At 32.3% G+C, this 12,274-nt stretch overlaps 1 protein-coding gene across 1 annotated transcript; it reads right to left on the bottom strand.

The window, feature by feature from the left end:
* Window positions 1-8,550: 8,550 nt before the first annotated feature.
* Window positions 8,551-12,274, bottom strand: LOC145562370 (uncharacterized). Its single transcript, XM_081622623.1, has 4 exons — window positions 12,072-12,274; window positions 11,795-11,900; window positions 9,116-9,241; window positions 8,551-8,960 (listed from the first exon to the last, which is right to left on the bottom strand). Exons 1-3 carry the CDS (start codon window positions 12,181-12,183, stop codon window positions 9,163-9,165), a joined length of 297 nt encoding a protein of 98 aa, XP_081478749.1. The 5' UTR covers window positions 12,184-12,274; the 3' UTR covers window positions 8,551-8,960; window positions 9,116-9,162.

Below are 12,274 nucleotides of genomic sequence, written 5' to 3'. Positions count from 1 at the left end.
AAACGCCAATAGATCGCCTGGAAATAGACATAAAAATTTCATAATTTTATTTCATAATTATATTATTATTATTATTATTATTATTATTATTATTGTCATTGTTGTAATATATGCTAAAAGGTATGAAATTTGGCTTTAATTATCATTAGCAATATCATTAGACATAAAAATGGACTTAAATAAATTGTCCCACCTAAAATAAATTGTCATTAAGAATATCATTAGCTAAATCATATAAAACCAAAAAAAAAAAAAAAAAAATTAGCAACTGAACTGATTAGAGCTGACTGAAATGAACTGAACTGAATTGATTGGAGCTGAACTAAACTGAACTAAAATTAAGCTGAAGAGAATAGACCCTAAATTATGTCTCCTCATGTTATGGCTATGTTGATATTAACTTATCCTAGAAATAATCAAACCAGATCATGTTAACACAAATTCTTATATGTGGCAGACTACACTCCTTCATTAGTGTTATATGTAGGGGTTACTTGATCAGTGTTACAGGATTTACTTCGTTAGTGTTATAGGAGTTACTCGGTCAGTATTAAAGAGGTAACTTAGTCAGTGTTATAAGAGTTACTTCATTCTTTACAAGCGAATACGTGGTGTGGCCAACCGCACACATAACGTGTTGATCATATTATATCATATCTTAGTGTTTTACTTGCATTTAATTGCCGTTATTTATGAAAATTTCATATTTGAAATACATATTAACATGACTCTGAGACATCTCATTTGACAACGAAGATCGGCCTTCTACCAAGCTATTTCTTCTTCTTTTAACTTACGAATTAGTTTACAAATAAGGTCATAGTTTACTTAAATTTAAAATTCAAATCATATTAGATCAGATTGTGTGAATTAAACATATCTTTTATAATTATACTAACGTTTGGTCTCACATTAATTCGAACACTTATCAATGTATACAAAGTGAGTTTTAAGAAATAAAATTATGACTGAACTTTATTGCTATTTTTAATAGACTAGTGAGCATAATGGAGGTTGGGGGCGTATTTGCATAGTTGTAATAATTATAGAAAAATATGTGTGAAGTGGGATATAAACCTAAAGGAAGGTATGAAATATTTATTCTCAATTGTTGGGAGCATACTTAGAGAAATATTGAGGAGATTAAACTATATTTTGGACATATGAAAAATTTAAAATTAAAGGTGCATAAAATATTATGGCACCTTACTTTAAGGTCAAATTCTCTTCGTCTTATTCAAATAATATTCAATATGAAAATCATCTAAGTTTTATAAAAATAAGTCTAGTACATTCAGTAAAAAAAAAAAAAAAGCTTTAATTAGTAAAAAGAATTAGTAAAAATTAAGATCTAATTAATGAAAATAATTTAATATCAATAAAAAAAATCAACAAAAATAATTCAATTTCAATAAAAAAAATTAAGATCTAATTAATGAAAATAATTAGTAAAAATTCTTTTTTTTCAAAAAAAAGAATTAGTAAAAATTGAGAATAATGAAAATAATTTAATATCAATAAAAAAATCAACAAAAATAATTCAATTTCAATAAAAAAAAAAAAGTAATTTAATTCAGAAAAATAAGCAGGGAGGAAAATAGAGCTAAACTAAATTTTTATATATATATTAATTAACCACGCGACATTAACTCAATTGGTGGACCCTTTGGTTAGAGCAGAAATGGTAAAGATGGATGAGATCATGTCTTAACTGCATTCATTTTTTTTTCCTGCATTTTGGATTAAGTTTTCTACGTTATTCTCATGCCTAAAATTCTACAAGTTTTCAACAATGTTTCCTTATTCTCCTTGCAAAGTTCAGGCTCCCACCATTTGAGTTTATATCAGTCTGTATACACTTGGGTGTATGCATGTAGTGTACACTACACATGTTTAATTCATACAAAAAAATGTGTCAACATTTGGAATTGTAAATTTATTTCATCAAGCGCCTTAACGGGGAATATTTCAACTATCATTCTCTGTCAGTGGTTGGTAAGAGTAAGGGACAGGAAAAAGGAGGAGAAAGATTTATTCAAAAAGGAGGTGAAAGAGGATATATAGTTCGATAAAGTATTGTCGTATTTGGTATAATGCTGCCATTTATCAACTCGCCTTTGATTTGTCTATAACTTTTTTTTGAAAAAAAAATTACTATATCTAGCACTGTCTGTCAAAATGGTTTGAAATTTCAGTTCGATTTCAAACCACTTCGGTTTAAAGCAGGTCGGTTTAATTGGCCAACGAGTTGATTTTGGATCAATTAAAAGTATCATCCTATTAGTTTGTTTTAGTTTATTTTTTTATCGATTTTAATTCAGTTCGGCTCGTAAACAGTTTAAACGGTTTTGGGTTAACAACGGTTCAATTCTTTTCAATTCAATTCTATTACAGTTCAGTTTAGAACTAGCTCGGTTCATTAACGGGTTTGATTCTTACATGGTTTAACATTATTTGGATCGGTTCGATTTCGGGTTTACTAAAATAAGGTTCGGGTCGATTTTCGGTTTCAAGAAATCGATTTTTAATCAGTTCAGTTCTCATTTGAGTCGGTTAGTTTTTGGCAGTTTAACAGTTTTGATTTGAAATTTGACACTGCTAATTATATCAATGTGTAGTGATTTGTTTGGACACCAAAAAATGTACATTTTCTCTTCTTTTATAATGTAAATAGCCTGTGAAAATTGAGTATATAAGCTATTATTTAAAGGGTATTAGATGGAGAGAGAATGATTGAGAGCTTATATGAGATCAAGCTCGAACAATAATTTATGATAAAAATAAAGTTAAAGAATCGATTTAAATTAGGTCAAACCACAATCAAGTTGAAAAATGAAAGTTCAATTCAAATAAAATTAGGTCTTGTTACATGAAAAAGCATTCATCACCTTTACTTAGTACTACCTTCGTTTTTTTATTTTTAGTTGACACGTTTTGGCTTTGTGCACTATTCACATAATTTACTTTGACTTTGTTTTGTGATTTAGTGTTAGATAATAACATAATCACGTGGGGTCTTATTAGCTTCATCTCAATGACTAGTTTCCAAATATCAAAATTTTATATTTTTTGTTAATACGCAATTATAGATATTTACATTTGAAAATATGTGTTGGCAAATGTGCCTAAATGAAACGTGTCAACTAATAAAAAACCGAAGGAGTATTAATTAGGAAATTTTGGTTTTTATAATCCCAACTTTAGCCGATTTTCTTTAAATAATCCCAATTTTTGAGTATTTAGTAATAATCCCACTTATATTGTGTGTTTTCTGCTAACAGTCCAATAACCGATGACTTGTTGAAAAAAAATTTAATTTTTGTTATGAATGACACATGTCGTAAGTAAATTGGTCAAAAAATAAAACAAGATACCTAGCCCTTCCTCCCCTAACCCTACCAACTAGCCACCACAAGCCCCGAAATCGATCGACCACCGCCGCCCCAACGCTTGAAACAACCCCCCTCTTTCCCCACCCCTGGAAACCACCCCCTCTTCCCTTCCCTATCCCATTAAACAACCCCCCCCCCCCCCCCCCTCATTTCCCCTACCCCTGAAACCTCTTTCCTCCCTTCACCTCACCCCAAAATCACACCCCTAGGCAGTTTTAAGGGTGAGAGAAGGGAGAGGGCGATTTTCAAGTTTGAGTAAGGAAGGGAGGTTGTTTTTTGGGCTAGGGGTGGCAGGTTATTTTTCGGGGTAGGGGAAGGGGAAGGGGAAGGGGAAGGGAGGGAGGTTTTTCCGATGGGGGAAAAGGAAGGGAGGTAGTGGGGGTTGGGTGGTCGATTGGGGGAAGGAAGGGTCTAGGGTTTTTTTTTAACATTGTTTTAATTTAATTTTATTTGTAATTATTTTTTAGACCAATCACAACTTGGCACGTGTCAGATAACCTGGTATAACAAGTTTTTGACTGATTTGGGACTATTTAAGGAAAAGGAATATGGAAATTAAAAATCCAACTTTTGCACTTTCTTCTCTTAAAAGTCCAACTTTTTTATTATTCCATAAAAATCCAACATTTACCCCCTATCTTCATCTAAAGATACATTATCTGTTGGTGACTAATTTTGGTAAGTTATATACCACGTGTCAGCTTCTAATAGGTCTATTATTTTTTTAAAATGAAAAAAAAAAAAAAAAAAAACAAATCCCCCAGCCCCTCCCCCCCCCCCCCCTCCCTTTTACGACCTAAATGACCACCCTGCGCAGCTGTCAACAGCCCACCCCTTCCCTCCCCATCCCCACCTCTCCTTCCCCGGCAACCCAAACCACCATCACCACCGTCGTACTCGCCACGAAATCCCACAAAACCCTCCACCTACAAACCCACAAACCCACCACCTACAAACCCACAAAATCCCACAAAATTCACCATCACCACCGTCGTAATCGCCACAAATTGCTGCAATTTATGGGGCTATGTGGATGGCGACTGATTAGTGGTGGAGATTTGCGGTGTTTGGTGATTTCGAAGGTGCGAATGGAAACAGGGGATGAATTCTAGATGATTGAAGCGACTGCTCTACTTGCTTTGGTGGCGGCTGAGGTGCGACAATTAGTGACGAACAGGGGAGGTGACGGGGGTTGAGAAAGCGGTGCTGCTGTGGTCGACAGTAGATGCGATTTATTGTGGAGGGATTAGCAGGTGGTGGTCGGTTGTTAATTGGTGGAGCAAGGGATGCGTGGTTGATGCCAGTGGCTTTGTTTTGCGACTACTGCTGTGTTGCATGGTGGTTTTGGTGTTGTTGATGTCGCTGTTGTTATTGTTGTTGTGGAAATGGGCTGGTGGCTACGGGTGGGGCTGGTTACATCAAAGGCGGCAGTGGGTGGGGCTATGGTGGTAGGTAGCCATGGAAAGGGGCGGCAGGAAGAGAGAGATTTAAAAAATAATTAAATAAATTAGCTTGTTTAATAGGTTATAAATCAATTGGATCTTTAGATGAAAATAGGGGTAAAGGTTGGTTTTTTATAGGATAATCAAAAGGTTAGATTTTTAAAGGAAGAAAGTGCAAAAGTTAGATTTTTAATTTCCATTTTTCTTAAAGAAAATGCACCCCAAAATTGAAATTATTCCATAATAATTAAAAGTTGAGATTATTTAAATAAAATCGGTCAAAATTAAGATTATTAAAACCAATTTTTTCCTATAAATTATACTTAACTTAATAGTGAGCAATGGTTCTACCCCATCATCCAAAATAGAAGGAAAATTTTAAACACCATTCATTCAAACTTTGTAAGGATCATAAATAAGATATTAATAGTAAGAAATAATAAACATAACCTTAGATTACCCTAGGTGTAATGGACTAATGGGTAGGAAATCTTGAAGCAGAGATACCAAACAAAACTCCATCTATCGATATACTATACTAAAACAGGGTACACTAGCTCCATGGCTGTCACGTGTCCCTGTTTTGGGTTTTTTTTTTTTTTTTTGGTAAAATGTATAATTGTACAAAGATCCTATTATTAAAGATACTCCGAAATAATATCTTGACTTTCTGTATTAACACACGTACAGCTAAATATTTCAATTAGTATTGTTTCTCAATTAGTATTATTTATGGATTTTCAACATATATTTAGTCCATATCATTTGACTTTAGATTGCTTAATTCAAGGAGAGTATATTTTGTTATTTTGTACTCCGTACATTATATTTTAGGTTTCTTTATTAGCACAGGTATAGCTATGTTATAGCAGGTTATTCCTTCAACCTAATTTTTTTTTCATCCCCACATTATTCCTATGGCTACTAACACCATTCTTAATGATGTTGAAGCTAATTGTGCTATGTTGTCAACCTCACTAATATTATCAAACTCAATTCAACCAATTAAATATTAAAAAATTCAACTTGAGACTATACTTATGGGATATGACCTTTTCAAGTTTCTTCATGGATCTCACCTTGGTCTCCTCCATCCATATCTTTTATATTTAAGTCAAGCTTATATTACGGATTAATAAAAGATATACTTGATTGTATTATAAATGTAGATTATCACTCAAATATACTAATGTGTATAAATTATATATCTTATATTAAAAAATATAATACAGAGTACTACCTCCACTTCGTTAAGTGTTACATTTAAACGATCTCCAATTCACTATTTTGACCATTAATATATATATATATATATATATATATATATATATATATATATATATATATATATATATATATATAATTATATATAATTGTGCATTAATTTAAATTATACAAAGTTGATATATTGAAACGTTATAACAATTTTAATCTAATAAGATCAAACTTGATAATAATGTGCTTTCTAGCTTATATTTAAACAATTAGACATGTTGTCAATCGTAAATAGCTTATAAATATGTAGATTGTGTTTTCTCTAAAAAAATAAATGTAAATTGTGATACAATTATAATGACTTTACTAATTTTCTACCATATGATTTTAGGTATATCATACTTAATTTTTAAGAAAAATTATACATGCTGTATATAATTCATTTGCTATAATATTTTTCTACATAACTCCTAAACGCAAAATCTCTGAATTATTATAATAAATTTTTAAACTTTTGCTAAACCTATAAACAAACCATTTATTCGACAACTAAAATCACAACACACTCATGCATAACATCTACAAATTGTAAAAAAGTTGATTGGTATATAATTCTCTATAAACTATAATTCTCATTTTTAAATACAGAGTTCGACACTAATTTTTACTCCATTCTTTCTATTATAACTGACACGTTAGAATTTTTTTTCACTATCTATAATACTAACATAAATTGTAGTTTATCTATTTTAATTTTTTTTTTATATAAATGTAATAAATTCATATTTTATCATTTTAAGTTGTTAAATAGATATTGATGTAAGGTTTTATAATTAAAAAGAATATAATTTTTATTGATATTTAATTACATAAAAACTAAGTCAAATTGTTGCATCGACATGTATGCAAGGTTTGATTGTGTTAGTTAATTATCAATGTGGGCAACCACCATAGAGTTACTCACAGTTAGTGTTATAGGCGTCACTCAATTAGTGATATAGGGCTTACTTTTTTTTTTTTTTAGGAAAATATAAGGCTTACTTATTAGTAAGTGTTATAATGGTTACACTATGAGTGTTGTATGCGATACTTTATTTGTTAATTATTTAAGAGTTACTCAATAAGTATAATAAGGAGCTACTCTAATCTGTTAGTAAAATAGGGGTTAATTTGTCGGTGTCATAGGCGTTACTATTTCTTTTATGTAATAATAATAATAATAATAATAATAATAATAATAATAATAATAATAATAATAATAATAAAGACAATTAATTAAAAAATTAAGGGCAAGCCTACGCATCCTTCTAAGGTCATATATAGCTAAGGTTACAATTTTTGAAAAAAAAAATTATACTAAGCAGTGGCTTTTCAGATTTTTAAACGTGCAAATTTTTGGATGTGGAAGATGCAATATGTGTGTGGTGATGAGGTTGATTCATCATGTGATAAAAATTTAGTAAGAGTCAAGGGTTACTTGAGAAATTCGGATAGAGATTACTCGAGGGGTTCACTCGGTTCTAGGGTTACTTGAGGGATTACTCGAGTTACTAGGTCAAGATTATTTAAGGAGTTCAGTCAGGGATTACATACTCGAGTAATTTGATTAAGGGTTATTTAAGAAATTAGGGGTAACTTGAGGGGTTACTCAGTTAAGGGTTACTTGAGGGGTTCGGTCATGGATTACTCGAGGGGTTACCCAGCGTTACTTGAGGAGTTACTCGATCAGGGATGATTATCAGTAGTTTATTAATTGAGTTGAATTATATTTAAAAAACTTTACACTCAATTTAAAAATTAAAAAGTTATCTTTAAAGTAGATATCATTATTTTAAGAGGTTAAAAAAAGACATCTATGTAAGTAAATTCATTATTACTCATTAAATCGTTTTATCTTAATATTGTGAAATGAATATAAGTAATAAGATTTGTAAGTCGTGCATTGCACGGGTGCTATGCTAGTATAACACGAAAAGATTGACGAAAAGATTGGTACTTTTTCCATTAATCTCTCCAAATTTATCCAAGTACCATTTCCCAAACATTAAGCCAAAGCAGCAACTCCCTACTTCCTCAAGCAACCTTTGATTGCAAGTCCAAAACTTTCCACTAACAATCCTGAAAGTTAGGGAATTAACATTCCTGAGGCTAGACAACCATTCAATAGCGACCAATGATGGTATCCACGACTGTACATGCATACACAGGAATGTTAATCCCTAAATTATACTCCCTCTATCCCTTTATTTTTGCCCCATTGCCGTTCTTTGAGTCAAACTTTAAAATTTTTTACCATAATTTACCGTTAATCTATAAAAGATAATATAGTCATGCGTGGTCTTGTTAGATTCGTCTCATTGTATATTTTATTAATATTATGTTTTTATAATTTTTACGTATATGAAAATAAAGATATAGACGTTTTAAAACGCGTCTTGGAGACCGCGCATAGTCAAATGGGGCAAAAAAATAGGGACATAGGGAGTACGAAACATAAAAAATAAGATTGAATCATTGATCCATTCCCCAATACTTTTTGTAAAATATCCATTACCATAAAATCCGTCCTGCCATAGGGTCGAAGGACTAACGACTACATAATGCATGGATGAAGAAAGGTATAAGCAAACAGCAGCAATTCCCAGTCAGTATCAGACAAGAATAGATAACTTCCGGTCTATTAAGCATACAAGTTCTCTTCTTAGTCTAAATTAAGATGTTATATACTTCAGTTTCAGTATCCAAGACGAACTTTCTGTCAGTCATTAACAATCAGTCCTAATCCTACAACACAATCTACACCAGGTCCCTGTACTGAGAGCTCCAGGGACCAGAGTTAACAGCAAAGACACGAAGATAAGCAGCAAATTTCTGAAATTTCATACTTCTTAAGAGGCATCCTTGAGCACCCCTAAACAAAAGTGGAAAAGAAAATCCAAATTAATCAAGCTGGACATAATCAATTAGTAGAAGTCCATTGAATGGGGGTGAAACTCCCTGTTTGATGCTTTGATGTAAGTAGTGTACAACAATATACGAAGTATAAGGAAAGCTCAAAAAGATTACCACATTCAATAGAGAATGCCATGATAAGAAAGAGAAGGAAATTCTTCTCATGTATGAAGATAATTAGCAGCCATCATCAGATCCAGAGTAAGTTCAGGTTCAATGTGGAATTCGGTCTCCTTTCCACTACACAAAAAAAAAAAAAAAAAAAAAAAAGAAAAAAAAAAAAGAAAAAAATGCATTTACACATACATAAAAAAGACCATACAAAATCTTACCTGAAGGATTTAAGAGAGAGAGAGAGAGAGGGAGAAGGGGGGGGGGGGGGGGGGAGGGAGAGCTCAAACAGTACAATATTCCAATAAACACAGCTGCAGGTTAGGAACTTGGAAGACAAGGAAAAACTCTGCATCTTTTCCTGATGAGGAGCATCTAAGACTCTAAGCTAAAAGAAAGATACACTGGCAAAATGGGACTAATTAACAAAAGAATTTGAAGGTGTGTGTTCTCCCCCGCCAAACTATAATCGCCAGTTTTGGTGTTTCAATGCAAACCTGGCCCACTCATAACTAAACATTTTTAATATATACTTCAGAATTTGCAAGGTAAAGATCAATTTAACATAGAATCGCAGCATAATTGCAGGTTTTCCAGTTTAATTTTGCTCATCCTGAAAGCAAGAGACTCATTTACTCACGACCACGGAAAACAGCTAGAAAACACCTCCATCACTCAGCAAAATCAAGCAAGAGATGAGTTCATATTGTAGTTCATATATTTTGTTGCAACCAAACATGAAAAATAATTGATGATTCACTGGTCAGACAAGCTTTGCTTAAAGTTTCGACTAAGGCACATATCAGAAGATAGCCAGATCTTCTTAATCATATGCTCTTGGGAACAAAGCAATAGATGATATTGCATACAGCACCAGTAGCAGGAAGAGGGGAAAAAAGGAAAGAAAAAGAAAGAAAGTCAAAGAACTCATGCTATCTGATGCACATCAATGACTTAAATCTCGAAAATGCTTCCGGAAAACAAATGAAAAGAAAATGTTTTTGCCTGCATATATCTAAGAACACAACTATAAAGATGAGTAAGACGAAAATGACACCCACCACCCCAATATTAATCCCTCAAAAAAAGGGTCTTCAAGACTGCATTACATTATAGGAGAAATTAGATCAGGTTTTTTCTTTGTATAGGGAGTTCTTGGCTTCTTGCACATCAGTTGTGCAGAATGCACGAAGTAATTTAGCTTTGTAACTCTAAATAAAGATTTTTTTTTTTTTTTTTAAAAATGAAACATGATGAAGGCAGGAAACGTAAAAGGCTGCCACTAGCTGTACATCAACAGCCAAACAGATCTGACTTTTTTGTCACTTAGTCAGTCTCTTGATGATCAAAATGAAACCATTCTTGTGAGGGAAAAAAGGTCAAATAAAATAAGTAAGCACTTCTATTTTTTAATTTTGATGTACTTGACTTTACGGTGTGTTTGGATAAAGAAATGGGAAAGAAAAGAAGGGGAGGGAAGAGAAAGGAAGGGGAGGGAAGAAAGATGAATTTTCCTTCCAAATCTCTCCTTTGTTGGAGAGATTAATTTCTTACAATTTAATCCTTCCATTTCTCTCCCCTTCAATTCCTTTCCTTCCTCATTTGTTATCCAAATGAAAGATAATCAATCCCTCTAATTATCTTCCCTTCTTTTCCCTCCATTTCCTTCAATCCAAACAAAGTGTTAAGGTCAGAAGCTCCTAGAAAATAGATGTCCATGGTCTGTTCAAACAGAATCTGATGTGAGATGTAGGGTTACTTGCAATATATGAAATATTATAAGACAGGGAGATTTGTAACTTCTATTGATTAAATTACATAAATTTGATAGAGCAGCAGCCATCTACAGACAAGTACAGAGTGTCAAAATGAAATTGTTGTATTCTGAACTAACAATCAAGAGTGGTAGAAATAATAGCAGCATTCATAAATCATGATCATGTAATAGTAAGGTAAAAATAAGACAAATAGTGTTTGTTATCTCCAGGTCTTTTGGTTATGGAGGTACATAAAAATAGTAGTAGAAGACAGACAGAGGCAAAGAAGGAGAGTGTCAGTTTAATCTACATAAACGAACTACAAAGTGGTACTAAAGCACACAAAGAAAAAACAATACAACTCGCTTTAGCCTCAGTGCGAAATGTATAACAATTTTTTAAGTTCCTCTAATTTAATCTACTTTTTCCATAATCAGCTATCTCACTCAAGAATGAACACAATTTAACCTTTGCATCCATAATTTTCTGTCGAAATGTGTGTTTTCGTCATCATATGAGCTGTAAGCAAGACTACCAAAGTAATAATTGCTCCAGCCAAACATGAAATATCGATGAGATATAGACAATTCCAAAAGAAAACATATCACCAATCAAATGTCTTATATCAAATTGTTTAACACAAACAGACATAAACCAAACGAGCATTCTAAACACTTAAGCTTGTTTCAATCAGAAATTTCCATCAAAAAAGTCAATCAATCCTTAATCCCATCGTGGGGTCGGCTACATGAACCAAAACTGATTATCCCTTATAGTCATCCACAATTTCCATCCAAAAACAATCCCATGAATATAAAGAACTCAAAAATCAAATTCATTCTACAACACTGAAGACCATATACAATTTGCAAAATCAAAATTAAAAACAACTTAAAATAAATCACTTTATAAAATAAGAAATTACCTAGCATACTGACGAGACCAGTAGAAATACTGACAAATTTTCTCCAATATAGTAGTACTGATGTCCGGAAATCTCACAATACCATTTTCCGTTTCAGCAAAATTCCCTACAAATTCCGAAAACACTAATCAATCAAAATCTCCAATAACTCTATAATTCAACACACAAATCTGCAACAATCATACGAAATTCACAGAATCGAAAACAAGAAAAAAAAAAAAAAAAAAAAAAAAAAAAAAAACCTAATTTTGATTATGATTGATTAATGTATAATAACCTGGAGAAGTAAGCAAATTGCGAAGAAATTGAGAAACCATAGCAGCTTTCCTATCAATGACGAATTCGAAGCCCTCAGAGCTGATCAATTTCACCGTTTCTTCCTTCTCCATCTTCGCTGCAAGTGATCAACGACTGCTTTTTCTCTCTCCTCGGCAGAATTCGGATTTCTTCGAAGAATTAAAGAGTTGTTTTTTTTGGTGG

Source organism: Chenopodium album, chromosome 10 (assembly GCF_948465745.1).
Source record: "Chenopodium album chromosome 10, dcCheAlbu1.1, whole genome shotgun sequence".
In the NCBI taxonomy this organism is placed as follows: Eukaryota; Viridiplantae; Streptophyta; class Magnoliopsida; order Caryophyllales; family Amaranthaceae; genus Chenopodium; species Chenopodium album.
Note: the sequence above shows the minus strand (reverse complement) of the source record. Positions and strands in the feature narration are given on the sequence as shown.